The sequence below is a fragment of the Salarias fasciatus genome, chromosome 11 (assembly GCF_902148845.1).
Source record: "Salarias fasciatus chromosome 11, fSalaFa1.1, whole genome shotgun sequence".
Classification (NCBI taxonomy): Eukaryota; Metazoa; Chordata; class Actinopteri; order Blenniiformes; family Blenniidae; genus Salarias; species Salarias fasciatus.
Window position 1 is genome coordinate 5662650 of NC_043755.1, and position 14673 is coordinate 5677322.

The 14673-nt window shown below is 43.1% G+C and overlaps 2 protein-coding genes across 3 annotated transcripts; one reads left to right on the top strand and one right to left on the bottom strand.

The window, feature by feature from the left end:
• Positions 1-547: 547 nt before the first annotated feature.
• flcn (folliculin) lies at positions 548-5817 on the bottom strand. Of its 2 annotated transcripts, none has more exons than XM_030103759.1 (12): positions 5609-5817; positions 5262-5474; positions 4983-5129; positions 4643-4864; positions 4392-4558; positions 4202-4293; positions 3346-3509; positions 3037-3150; positions 2313-2436; positions 2086-2211; positions 1260-1362; positions 548-1180 (listed from the first exon to the last, which is right to left on the bottom strand). In XM_030103759.1, the coding sequence occupies exons 2-12, from the start codon at positions 5472-5474 to the stop codon at positions 973-975; spliced, it is 1680 nt and encodes a 559-aa protein (XP_029959619.1). In that variant the 5' UTR covers positions 5609-5817; the 3' UTR covers positions 548-972. The 2 variants fall into 2 exon arrangements, with proteins under 2 accessions (XP_029959619.1, XP_029959618.1); XM_030103758.1 differs by having other exon boundaries at positions 4971-5129.
• A 259-nt stretch (positions 5818-6076) lies between these two features.
• leng9 (leukocyte receptor cluster (LRC) member 9) lies at positions 6077-14239 on the top strand. Its single transcript, XM_030103757.1, has 7 exons — positions 6077-6528; positions 8351-8444; positions 9070-9206; positions 9311-9634; positions 9734-9959; positions 10461-10584; positions 11205-14239. The coding sequence occupies exons 1-7, from the start codon at positions 6378-6380 to the stop codon at positions 11862-11864; spliced, it is 1716 nt and encodes a 571-aa protein (XP_029959617.1). The 5' UTR covers positions 6077-6377; the 3' UTR covers positions 11865-14239.
• The last annotated feature ends 434 nt before the right edge of the window (positions 14240-14673 follow it).

The window sequence follows — 14673 nt, forward strand, 5'->3', positions numbered from 1 at the left end:
CTCTGAAAAGGAACGCTTCAGTCAGGCCAATATTTATAAACTCATTGTCCCTCCTAATGAGTGAGAGAGCATGAGCTTGATTTCATCTTAAATCTTTTAACAGCTTTAGACTAAAAGGGGAGAAAAAAAAAAAAGTCCACCACCCCCAATTTAAACAAAGCCGTATGCTGCTGAGTTTTTATTGACTGAAGTCTGCAAGCTTCAGCAACAGGCTCGAATAACTGGGACGAGTAAAGAAAGGAAGCGTGTATGGGTGAGCGGCGGCGGGCTCGTTAAGGAGCTGAAATCCTGCTGATGAGGTGGGTCGCATTGGAGCGAGGCCTCGTTATGCAACCGTCTGTCCGTTTCAGGACAGCAGAAATGCTCCAAAGCGTTGACTTAAACCACTTGGGACTTGCTGGCCGATGGCCGCTCCAGCAACTTTACTGTGAGCTGGTGGAGAAATACTGATCCCCTCCTCCTCCACCACCATTTATTCTTTCCCATCACCACAAGATGGAGCCAATTGCAGAATTTAAAAAGGAAAAAAAAAAAAAAGAAGTCAAGCTGAAAGTTCACAGTAATTTATTTCATTTTAAAACATGAGCGAGAGTAAACAAAGTGCAAAGCCTTTTTTGTAATAATAAGTTAAATTTTACAAAACAGTATGAAGAGGTCTTCCACAAGAATTCCCTTTGACAAACAAAAGCCCCCATGCATTCTAAAAAAACCCCGACTCACTGGGTTAATCCACGCAGGATAATAACGAGAGCTCGGTACACAATAGATTTCTTATTATTTAAAGTGACAATAATGCAGCTCGAGCTCAGACTTGTCAGCCATTCACAGTCCTCCTTCATTCAACTCCAACTCCCCGTTAGCCAAACTGATAATGAAAGGGTTCTGGTTTTCCTTTCCCTCTCTTCAGGATTTCCCCCTTTCTTTTCAGCTCCCTTTTCTTTACCCCTTAATCTCCTCTCTCTCCCCTTTTTGTCACTGGCTGGGGCTCCTCTCCCCTCCTCGGACCGCTGTCATTAAATGACTCTTGTAGGTTTTACTCAGTCCAGTCATCCAGTATTTCAGCAGCCTGACGTTGTCCTCCTCGCCCGGCCCCGTGGCTCCCAGGAGAGCCAGAACCTTCTGGGTGTCCTCCCTCCCTCTGCCGTCCACTTTGGAGAACTTGAACAGGACTTTGACTTTACTGAAAGACGCAAAATTTCATCATAAGAAAACTTAATTTGAGCCCATAGTGTCTTCATGGGATGAAGAAAGGTACTCACTTCATCCACTCCTCCTTCAAACACAGCAGGCAGTGCGACACCACGTCCACAGACAGGTTCTCGTTGGACAGAGCCACCTCCAGCTTGTTCAATAATGTTGGACCTGGAAAAAGAAACGAAACACTGAACAGTCAATACTGGTCTAAGTGCAAATTTATTTAGCTTTCACACGTGATAACGGCAAAACTTGCTGACAAAAATGTCAGCGGAGAAAAAAAATAAACCGTGAGCCAAGAAAGAAATGATTATTATAGAAACATAGTCAATATTCTAACACGGGTTCAAATTCAGTTTTATCTGTTGTGGAATTATACATAAAACATAGTGTCTAACATTGTGTAGATTTCTAAAAGAAAGCAGCACATCCTTTAGACTAGCTTGGATCACATTTAGCACTGAAGCTTGACCCTGGGTTCACTGCTTTTTCCTCCTTGGACCATTTTGATAACAATGACCAGTGACGCCTGGGAATATCCCACAAAAATCAAAAACAATGCTCTCTCCAGGTCATCCATCCACCACTGTTTAAACTTTATCAAATTTGCTGAATTCTTTATGCTTGTCTTTTTTTTTTCCTGAACACATGAACTTCAATGACAAAATGTTTATGGATGGTCTAACATATCAAACCCACAAACAGGAGTAATGATAACGAGATAACCAGAGGCGTCACTGCTCATAATGTTATGGCTGATGTGTAGAGAGGTCAATTTGGTGCAGCGCAGTGATGGCGCTGTGCTTTTTAAGTATGTGTGTGAATTATTTAACACCGAAAGTGGCAGCAAATGTGCGGTAAACACTGTAAAATATAAATATGTGCACTCACCTCTGTCTGTGGGCTGCGTGCTGGCACTGCTGATGGTGAACTGATACAGAGAGCCAATATCATCTTCACTGAGAGCCGAGATCTGACAGCTTCTCTCTGAAATGACGTCCACCAGCACCGAAAACTCTACAAGACAAACAACAACAGTGAATCCGCCTTGTTATGTGCGCGACAGAGGAGTTGTACACTGAGCGGCTGCAGTTTGGAGTCTGGAGGCGGCCTCGTACCCGAGGAGCTGACGTGAGTTGGAATGGGCACATCAGGGCTGAGACCTAGAAAGTTGCACTTATAGGCCTCTTCGTACTGAGCGCTGTATGGCACAGAGCGCACACAGCCCACCGGGAGCAAAGACTGGTGGGAAAACAGAGCACAGAAAAAGAATGTAAACATATGTGATAACCCTAACTGGACACAATTTAATAACTGTAATCAGTTATGGCAAGAGCAGATATCAGAAATAATGTAAATATCACCACCGAAACTAAGAACTACTTCAACCTTAAAAAGGAGTCATGATTTTAGAGTGAACAGTAAAACGCTTCATCTCGTTGGAGCATGTTGAAGAGAAACATCAGCAGAGCATGTACAGGCAAATAAGAAAAGGTGTGTAGTCATAACCTAATAACAATATGTCCTTGAGCAGTAAGGAAAACTACACCATAACATTTAAACCCACACTGATGAACTTCTGTCGACGTTCTGCCTCCTGGCTTTCAGAGCAAACAAACACTTGTATGGTTGCTGGTAACGTCGGAGCCGAGGTGATGTTCTTTTAGCCAGTTTTCCCAATGGTGGCATGTATCTGATGTGTTCTGCTGCTGCAGTGGCTTTAATCACAAGCATGAGGGAATGACTAGCAGAGACAGGGGCACGTAAACCACCGTCATCTGCACAATGCAAACATCACTAAACCTGGCAGAAGCAGGTGCATCCATGGAGAGGCTGAAATACCTTGAGCACTGTAAAAGCTGACTGGATGAGCCCCGGGTCTGCACCTCTCCATATGACCTGGTTTCCCATGAGCACATGCCAGGCCAGCTGTCGAAAATCTGTGGCTCCAAGAACCTGCAGAACAACCGACGGCGTTTTAAACAGCTCACCATTCAAAAAGCCTGTGTGTTTAAACTGGTAGAAAGATGTTAAATAACGTTCAGAAGTAAGATGTAATGTAAATGATTACTGTAAAGACTCCACTATTTGTCCTCTTTCGCTGTCTGTTGTTGTTATTGTTTTAAAGAATGAAGAAGACCTCCAGTTTACCTGTCTTAAATGTCTCAGCGATCTAAATTTCGGACCAAGTGATTCATCAAATTTTGCATCATCACACAGGAAGTGGTGAGCCAGCTCGCTGTCCGACTGGCACTGCTGGGACATCGTACTGCCTCCTTCTGCTCCCTCCCAGCAGCTCATCTCCTCCTCGTGCTCTTTGGGAAACACAGAATGACATCAAAACAGCGAGTGGAATGTTGTTTTTAAAATGTCTGACAAAGGTGTGGAATTTCCAATGAAAATTATTACAAAGATTTCATGACAAAAATCAGTTTTGAGAAGGTGCACCTCAACACACCGCCTATCATTTAAAAAAAAAAACATCTACAATTTGAAACGGTTATTCTTATTTCATTTAACAGATTTTACACTTTATTCAGAATGTTGCAGAAATTTATTCAAGTTAAAAATTCATCAAGTCAGGGCAAAGTGTATTAAAATTCCACAATCTCAGAGCCGTGCTGCACTCGGAAGTATCGCTGTAAATCTTTTAATCACTTTCTAAATGTGTCTAAACTTTCTGAAAAGTCTGTGTACTTCTGTCCGAGGGGGAAATGAATCACTGTATTCTTGTAGATGTTTTCTACACTGACTGACCCGATGATTCAGCCTTTCACAGGCGACATTTCAGAATGATGATAAAACGACTGTACATTGTGAAATCACATGACACCTTGCTGAGATGACTCACCATCAACAGGCTAAATGATCCGAGGAAGGGAAGACACGCTGAAGCATTGTTCTGACTGCCTATTTATCCTAATGAACAACAGCATGTCTTTTGACCTGGGTAAATGAAATATCTGTGCATGAGGATAGCAAAAACGGAGCAGCATGATGCGTTTACCTGTTTGCTTCTCTATGAGGACCAGTGTATCTTCAGTGGGGGCTCCTTCAAGGAGCTTCTCTGTCAGGCGGCTCCCACAAGCCTTCAAGAGCCTGGAAATGACACGAGAACACACACTAGCATGTGAGCATTTAACCTTCACTGGAAAAGAAAAAAGGAGATATTTTTTATTCAGAAATTGTTGCCTCACCAGCTAAAGGAGGAGTGCAGGCTGGCCCAGAGATTGGGATGCTGGGTGAGAGAAGTCAGTGATCGAGCTGCATTGCCACTCCTTTGATGTGGGAGTACAGCAGGTGAAAATGCACTGTTCATCCTCACAGCTCGCTGTGGGCAAACCCCCTGTTCGTTATCGAACACCTGATAAGAGAGTGAAGAAGTAAGACATAAAAAGTCCCAAAAGATGCAATCACAAGGGAAAAGATGTGAATGATCACACCTTACCTTTAGGGCAGTGCTTTGAAGGCTCTGTATGGTGAGTTTAAGGTGGCGTAACAGGAAAGGCCAGGAGTTGATGAGGTAGATCCTGTCCATGGCTACCATCACAATACTGTACCAGCGCTGGAAGCCCCTGGCCAGGCTGTCTTTGATGAAAAATGTGTGCGAGAACACAAATCCATGCTGTTCATCTCCAAAGAAAATCGGCCCCTCACGGCCAGGACACACCTGAAAGTAGGAAGGGAGATTTAATGAGATGAACAATGAAAGACAACAGCACAGTTTATGCAGTGCATGAGATGTGTGACTCACACACACATATACTGAGACGTACGTCGCTGTTTACCTCACAGCTGAGACTTCGGACGCAGGCCTGGCGGACGACACTGAACAGCTGAGGCTGCCTTGGGTGCTGGTGGCTCAGGAAGCGGATGCCCGTTTCATCATCGATGCTCACAAAGCCCGGGTGAGATGCTGGCAGAGAGCGGCATCCCTGTGCGGTGGAGAAATAGGGAAATTTAGGTCTCAGAGATGAATGACATGGAAAAAAAGCCAACAGAATTATTTTTAAATCAGATGGGGGGTTCTGTAAACATGAGAAAAGGTTGGGGTCAGTGGAACTCACCTCACACATTTCCCCTCTCTGGGTGGCTGAACTGTTGGCCCTCATGGTCAGACCTTCACCTTCCCGGTCACCGTCTCGGTCCCTGTCGCCGGACACAGAGGCTCCAGCCTGGGATGAAGGAGCCGGGGATGGAGGGTGCAGGGCCTCAGTGCAGAACAAGGTCCGAGGGCCATGCAGCTCACAGAAGTGGCAGAGAGCCACCAGGGCATTCATCTGAGACACATTTCGAGACGTACATGTACTATATTATGCAAAATAAATGTAGAAAAACTACAGTCATTTGATATTAGTGAGTTAACTGAGGGTTAAGGCATGACCAGTACAGCTGGCAGTACCAGGAGTCTTACCTTCAGTCAAATGGAACAAATGACTGCTTCACGGAGGGACTCTCATCAGGCGCCGAGCTCAAAAACACGGAAGATACGACGCAACAAGGGCGAAATACAAAACTCCATTTACTCACGACAATGAAAACCACGCCGTTTGTAATATTTTTGGACTTTCTGTACTTTGTTGATTCCTGGAGGACAGCTGCTAGCGGGCAACAACAACACTGTCCGGCACGTCACATGACACACAGTCACGCGCCTGGTTACACATAGCGCATGGCAGCCAGTCCGACTTCGTTTTTCTCAAATTTAACCGTTTGTCCAATGACATTTGGGACTTTTTAAGAAACAGATAATATATTTTGTTAAGTTATTTATATTTTTCCGAACAACGGGCGTTTTGTAGGGATAATTTTAAACGTAGGGTATTGTACTACATTACCCATAATCCCCTCAACCGCAACAACCAGAGGTCAAGGGGCACGATAGGTCTGCGCTTTTTTTAATCGGTTAGATTGTTTTAAGAAGATTAGTTATTTTCTTATGCTTTAAAACGTATTACGTATTAAGATTTTTCAAAGTTAAATAGCCTTCTTCTTCTTCTTCTTAAAAAAAAAAAAAAACAAACACCGGTCACTTCCGCATCCGAGCTCACTTTTCCAGATTTAGGAGTGTCGTGTTTCTTCTGAAGCTTTGACAGGTGAAACGGAGTCAAGGCGAATACGAAAAATCTCACAGTGACTCGACAGATTTGTGCCGCATCGCTTTCCGAACTCCACGTGTAGACATGGCGTCAGCTGGACCCCCAGATGGATCCTCAGACCTCTCAGGAGACCAGAGGGACGGAGTGACCCACATGACGCCCACCAGCCTGTCTGACTCACCAGGGACCGAGGTCCGGGTCCCAGCTGACTGTGACACCCCCAGAACCACAGGAGGTAAAATCTGTCTCTCAGTCCTACTCACATTGACGCACACTGAGTTAAATTAATCCTAGTTTCTACAGGTACAGTACATACTATGGGTCACAAGTACAGATATTGATGTCTAACATCAACGAATCGTCTGATGAAACACGACTGAAATCACTGTAACCATTTCTTTTGAATCTGACATTTCTATGTCACAGTTTGTATTCTGGTAAGTTGGTGTTTTGATACATGTGACCATTGAATTAGAAAGAAGAGAACACTGAATGAGCTCACAGCTGATGAAACATGGTCAGAATGTTTCCTTTTCTGCCAGACATGTGTTGGATTTGGGAAGTGAGTCAAGATCCATTAAACCCCCATGGCCCACTTGGAAATTACAAGATTTACTGTCTGCTCCCACTCCCTTGTCTACAACAACACTTGCATTCAGATAAGGTTTCCAAGGAATGAATAACTTCCACTGCACTGACTGCTTTTCAGACACTTGTTCTCAGATCCAGCTCCTTTTGAAGGAAGTCGTGCCGGTCAGAGTCATCTCGCTGGAAAACATTGTGGCTAATAATTAAAGAGTTTTGGTCATGAGTCACACAGAGCTCTCCTATATTAAGATAGTGGCACATTGTTTGTGTTTTGTGCGTGACTGCACATGCTACTCCATCCATCCACACTACTGGGTGGACATCTGACTCTTCCCGGACGAGTCCTCCTTAGCACCTGTTACTCAATTCATTTTCCCAGGAAGTGTATCATAAGAAACATATCGTCATCTGCGAATAATTTTACATTCAGTGTTTGGGAGAAAAGCACCATGGAAAAAGCTAAGGATATGATGAAGCCCAATGACACAGGGAACTCGGTTTGATTGATGGAACTGTAATGGTGTTGAAACGAATCAGAAAACCTCCAATCAAAGGATTTCGGTTCAGAAACTAATATCTTCCAAAACTTAATTCAATATTGGTATTAATATAATTGTCAAAACATATTGCTGGATGGTTTAAGGAATAACAGATTCCCATTTTATTTTGAAGTGTTAAGAGAAGTGTTACCAGTCATTGTAACTTCATCATTTTTTTGGGGGGGAATACTGTAATCCAATATTTATCTCATGAAATCTTTCCTAGATGTTTTTTTGAAACCCTGGTTTGAACCAGACAATGAGGCGAAAACATGTTTCGATCAGACCACAACCAAGACTATGAGGTTTGATCAAACTTTGGGTAGGATCTTGAGGTTTGACCCAAATTGTGACTCAGGAACGGAGATTTGAATCAAACTGAGTCAGAATATATGGGTTGGTTGAAACCGTGACTCAGGATCGGAAGTTTTTAACCTGAGACAAGCTGAACTGTGAGTTACAACCAAAATATGGCCACTTCATTACAATGTAATGCGTTTGAATATGACACTTTGCGGTAGATTGTGTTGTAATAATGTGTCAATAGAGGTATACATTTTATTAAGCATCTTGTGTTGTTTGTTATTCGAGCTAACACTGATCAAGTGAAATTTTATTGTTAAACTTGAATTTATGGAAAAATATGGGCAAAGAAACTGTAGAGTTGTTAAGTCACACCTCATTATTTCTGTGCTTTTAGCTGGTATTTTTTCCACAGACTGGCACATTGAATATTCTTTCTACTAATTGATCACATAAACATCTGTGATCCTGCGCATTCAGCTCTATTTTGAGAATCACCCCAATCGTAATGCAGAAATTCAATTTTAAAGGCTACACAACGTTTTGCGGGACTTCCAGTTGACTTTATCATACATTTTCCTTTTTTTCTTTTCTTAAACCTTTACCGTACTTGTCTATCTTTCACAGAGTCGGCAGAAGGCCATGAAAGTGCAGCCAAAGTGTGCCAGTTTTTTCGGATGAAGAAATGTCGTTTTGGTGATAATTGCCGTTTATTGCACAGGTCTGCTTGTTTTGTCCTGTTATTCTAAGTTATCATTAAGGGATTAGAGGCCTTGTGTTCTGTTTTGGATTTATTATTGTTTCCATTTTTAGCCATTTCGTCACAGTCTGACTTTGTGTATACTGTGATCCACAGCAACACGATGGCCACAAGGTGCTAATTTTAAACCAATTTTTACCCTGAAAATTAGCTGTGGCATCAGGTATCTACTGGTTTTCAACAGATCCTTTAAGAACTGTAATTCTCAGGTAGCTCCTTAAAGGAGAACCAGGCATCAGTAAAATCCTTCCTTGGGCCACTTTTGATAGAAATTGGGTGACCACTGCAGATATTGATATTAAATCAGTGTTATTCATTTTAACTCAGTGGTTGTATATAATGTTACACCTGATCTTTCCCTCTAAGACAGCATTGTTCTCCAAATTGAAACAGGTTACACATGAGACGGTAATGTATTTTAACAGAAATTTGCTTTGTAACACAGACAGATGTGACTGGATATGATTCGTAACTTAGAGAAATATTTGTGGAATTTTGACCGTCTGTAATTATGTCTTATTTGTCACGTTTGATGTGCATATTTTAAATATTTTCCTTTTTTTTTTTTGTGGTTCTTATGTCTCAGCGACCCAGTTCCGGATGATTCAGGGGCCGTGTCTCCTGACACAGATGACAAACCGGATGAAGAAAAGACGGAAAAACAGAAGAAGAAGAAAGGCACTGGAGGCAAAGCAACTAAGCCAAAGTACAGCGAGAGAAGAGGTCATTCCTGATTTACTTTAGTTCTTGATGTCATCCAGCAAAAAGCACGGTATTAATCACTTTTTCCTCTGTTATAACGTGTTTGAAATATTTTCCGCTGGCAGAGGTGAACAAAAAGCCTCGCATGCGCACAGCGGATGACGTGATCTCTCGAATCCTGTGGGACTCGGTGGATTCATCTGAGTTCGTGGTGGGCTACGTGGACCGCTTCCTGGGCGTGCTGGAGCGCCCGTTCAACGAGTTCAACTGGGACACCAACCCCTGTGACTGCGACTACTCCTCAGAGCTGGCCCTGCCCAGACACAGGATCCAGTACTTCGCCTACAGAGGGCACCGCGTCTGGGACCGCCACACCAGGACCGACAGGGTGTTTGGTTCCACCGGTCAATCTCTGGCTCCCCCCTTTGGAAAGGAGGAGGAAGTAGAGGGTGAGGCAGGACCCCTCCGTTGTCACCTCGCCTCACACATGACCAGACGCACGCTGCAGCGTACACACTCACTGAATGTAACCATTTGTTTTAAAAAAGGAACAAACGCAGGGAATCATGAGCAGCAGCAGCGTGACCTTGAACCAAGAGAAGGGCTGGATGATGGCGAAGGAGAGGAGCGTGCTCATACCCAGAACACACACCTGGAGGAGGAAGTGGATGCTCAGAGCACTGACCCCACAGACCTGGCTTCGGAGAGTGGAAACGCTTGTCAGGAACAACAGGAGTCACGAGGACCTGGTGTTGTGGAAAACTCTGAAACTAGGTCTGGTATTCATGTTTACTCTTTGAATTGAACACGCTGGGCTGACTTCAATTACATCCTTCAAATATGATTTGAATCAGGAGGAAATGTGAAGGAGAGGTGGATAAACACACTGCTCGCTACAGCAATGGTTAAAAGTTTTATGTGAGAGTAGAAGTGAGCAATTTCCTCCAAATCATGTTATACTGCTCGAACTTCAAAATATGTGGGAGTTGAAGATGTGTCATCCAGCACCATATTTGAACTTTCCAGTAAGAATCATCAAACAGGCTTCAAGACATGTCTCTTGCTTTTAGTAAGCAATCAGATAATTGAGACAAGAACTTTGTATTAGAAATACGTAAACGTATTTGTCTTATAATATTACATGGTCATAATATATTACATTTTGGAGGAATTCGTATTCAAAGGGGTCGCTTAGGTGTTATGATGAAAATGTGCTCATAATCAGAGCTTGTGGTTTTCTTCTCTACTCATCCGACCCACCTGTTTTGATTTTAGATGTAAGACTTCAACAGACCCAAAAGGCTCACCTCAGAAAGGAGAGCCGAGTGGCAAAGAAGAGCTGGAGGATCAGACTGCAGCAGGACAGGATGGAAGCTGGGAAGCCGGTGAAGACTTTGCGGTGGGTACAACACTAACTTCGCTTAAATGTAGAAATAAAATGTTATGTCATTTGTGTTATGTGTGTTTTCTTATGTCACACGTTCTCATTTTGAAGCACTTTGAGCTGCATGTTGTGTATGAAAGGTGCTATATATGAACATATTTTTATTATCTTCTGATATACAAACCTCAAGAATTGTCTTGAAAACTCTTCTACAAAAAAAAGGAGATTTTCTGAAAACTATAGCAGAAAGGAAAGAAAAATGTCAGTTTGTGGGTGTTCTTCCTCACTGACATTTTAATTACAGTTATGGAAGTAAAGTAAATATCTAAAGAGGAATGCTGTGGAGTCTCTCAGAGAGGTCAGCATAGCTATGGCTATCGGCCATAGCTACATAAGTTCTTATCTAATTCCCACATTGCTAAAAATTTTGGGGAGGAAATATTTACGTCACTGTTGTTCATTCAGAGAGTTTCTTCAGATAATATTCTTTACAAGATTTTTAGGGACCCATAATACCTGAATCTTTATTTGCACATATTGTCTGTTTTTTTAGTGTTCCTGTGAAATACAGTTGCATTTGTTCAAATTTTCATTGCTTCTGCAGTTATTCTCACGTTGGCTCTTGTGCTCCACAGGCTCAACTTGGGCCGCCACAGACCAGTGAGGGTGCATCGCCTCTGGAGCAGAGAGAGGAGAAACCCGGCGGGAAACGACCCAAGAAACAACCGACCCACTTCGTCACCTTCAAGGCCAACACGCCCGCCATCCTCTCCTCTTTCCAGCAGCTGCAGAAGGAGGTGTGCGCTCTCCTCCCCTCCTCTGCCCCCCACTGGCAGACCGCCTCCAGCCTCCATGTCACCATGTGCCTCCTGGTGCTGCGCGGCCCAGAGGAAGTGTCCGCCGCCGCGGAGATTCTCACGCAGTTCGCCCATTTGGACCGAAACCCGCCGGTGGCCGTGACCTTTCCCGTGAAGCTGAAGCACTTCAACGGGCGGGTGCTCTACCTGAGCCCCCACCCCCAGCTCTCCCTCCAGCAGCTCAACAGCGGCCTCCAGGAGGCCTACAGGAAGGAAGGCCTGCTCCACAGAAAGTCCTACAACCCGCGCTACCACCTCACTCTGGCCAAGGTAAAGGACTGGGACGGGGAGAGGGTATTTGAAGGTGTATGGGACCTGAAAGTAGGGAAAGGTTTGAATTTCGGCCGTCTACCAGTTAACACCCTGCACCTGTGTGTGGTAGGTGATGACAAAGCGGATGGTTTTAATGAGATTCTGCACACGGTCACTCTTCGATGATGAAAGAAGATGCTGTTTGACGTACGTGTACAACATTTGTCTGGGTGCAATAAGTTGTGTGGTTTTTAATCTTCCAAAGCTGATTTTAAATTCCTAAGTCATTAACTTTATTCAAGTAAAAAAAAAAAAACAAACTTTGAGAATATTCAGATCACAGACCTCTCTGGAAATCTGAAAGATCTAAAATTGAAGTTGAGGCAGGAATATGTTGTTTTGCACTAAATGTTATAAAAAGACCTTCAACATTCCTACTTCCCTATAATAATAGTTTAGAGTCATTATCTCATTTAAATCTGCTAGGGTCCATAAAATGTCTAAATTTGTTGACAAAATAAAACCATTTCACATATGATACATGAAAATGATAATAGAAGTTAATGCATTACTTCCAGAACATGTTAAAAACACACAAGTTTACTTTGTTTGGTGTTATAGAAACATAAGTTGGGATAAACTCTTCAAAATCAACATTTGCTGCAGTATTTTCTTGTTATTGTTGTTGTACAGTGTCATACTGCCATAATATGTAATTCACCGACTTGTCAGTGCCATCAACTCAAAAATATCTCTGCCACCTGCTACCAACATATTTCTGAAAAATAATGGCCAAATAGTAGCTACAATTGCATAAACCGTATCCAATCAAAATCCAATCAAATGTCTGATTTAAATTGCATTGAAGAAGCATTTCTATTTGGCCCTGTATCTAGAAAGCACTAGGAGAATGCAGACCTTGGCCATACAGCTCAGCCTCCCCCCCCAATCCGGATCACTCCCAAAATCTAATCACTTGTTTCAATTCTCATTTTGGATGTTTCCTGAAACTTTCAACATAATCCGTCCATAACTTTTTAAGTTGCGTTGCTAACAGACAGACAAACCATCAGACAACAAACCCTTCCGGAAACATAATCTCCTTTCCAAGGCCAAGGCCTTGGACAGGAGGTAACAAAAACAATCAGATCTAGACGGTTGTGCAATTCTGTTTAAGATCCAATCACAATAAGTAAACAGCACATCAGATTGTTTCCCGCTGTCCAAGCTGTGAGCAGATCTGTCACGTAATGTCGCCAACTAACGCTGCGTTTTAAGAAAAATGACAGAAGCAAAGCACAGCAGGTTTCCATGCTGCCTTCAAACATGTTCAAACACTCTGAAATAGTTCAGAGACTCCACAGATGTAAAGTCAGAACATAGTCTGGAGCTAATTAATCCATTTTCAAAACTTGCGGCATTCTGGGATTGATCCCCTGAATCAATCAGAAGCTATTCTTGGTTTGCATAAACCCACATATCAATCTGATCACTTTGTTCAGTGTTCATGTAGATCGGACAGTCTGATCTTGCTGTTGGAAAGAAGTCAGCAAAAAAAAAAAAAAAAAAATCATGTAAATGATTTTTACGATCAGGCAGTTCAGTTTGTAATACCACTTTGTACCTCCAGGTGGTATACTGAGTCACTCTTATATTTTAACTTCAAAAGGAAGACGCTGCAGGCACTGACCTCCTCGTACAATTAAAAGGTGACGTTTTACTGTGGATGTTTTCTTGCTTTTGCAATAAGTAGAGCAAAACTAGGTTTACACTAAAAACTGAAGACATGACAAGAGGTGTCATAACTGCGGTGCCTTGATTGCACAGATTGTACAAACTGCCAGAGCTCTGAAAGACGGGCCGAGCACAGCTGAATGTTACAGAGGATCACCACAGATACAGTGACTTTACCGGATTCTGAAGTCTCAGTGCCTTTTGATTAAAATACTCAGGGCATTGTGAATTTTCACCAGCAGTCCTTTTCTGTTGTTTTTAAACCTTCGCTGGTCACAGTTAAACAAGTGAAGATCATTCAGAGACTAATCAACAGATTTAGATGTTCAGTCAGTTGGAATCCTGGTTTAAATGAACTGAAACATATCAGCATGTGTCAGCAAAAGTGCACGTGAGCGTTGGTCATCTGAACCGGTTCCTGGTTTTTTGAGCACATGTCAGTTTCTGTTGTCTAGAATCAAACATTTTTCTCGAGCTTTCGGCTCCGACAACCGGCGGAGTGCACTTCATGTCACATGTTAGCTTTTTCTCCTGCTTCTTCTGTATCTGATGGACCAAATTTGACAGTTGGGAGTAACTGGTCAGTGGGGAACTTTTATTCTATTACCACTCCACAGATGGAACACATGCTCCTGCTGTAATAGCTCATGCAGGATGCATAAAGACGAAACAGTCTGGGATTATTCTTTTGTTTTTGCTTTTGATATAACTATAGTGGGTCTCTGCAATTCACCGACAATTCTTCACTTCTGTACGGATTTTGTATGAACTGTACTGTCATCTTTCACAGATCAATCCAGCCACAGACATTAAACATTGAACTGGTTCTTGCAGTCATGTGCGTGGTGATATTTTGTCATTGCGTCGACGGACGCCTCCGATGCGACGCTCTTGCTGTGCTCCACTTGCACCGGGGGTTCGTGTAAACGCTTCCCGAGCTGAACTCTTGCATACATAATGGAATTTTCTGTCCTCTTCCTCCCAGATACATGCACACATACACACTATACATAGGCCGTGTGAGTCAGTGTGTATGCTCTGTGGCTCTCTGCTCCCTCGTTCGCATTATCTCCGGCCTCCCTTCCCCCACTCCCTTTCAGTGACACAGAAAAACTAACGCCGCCCCCTCCCTCCCCGCTCGCTCGTCTCTGCCCCCCTTTCTGCCACGGCAGACCGGCGTTGTACTCTTTTTACTCCTTTTTTGTAGTAGTTGTTGTTTTGTTTGGCCGTTGTGCGTTCACTCCGCATCCCCCAGCCCCTG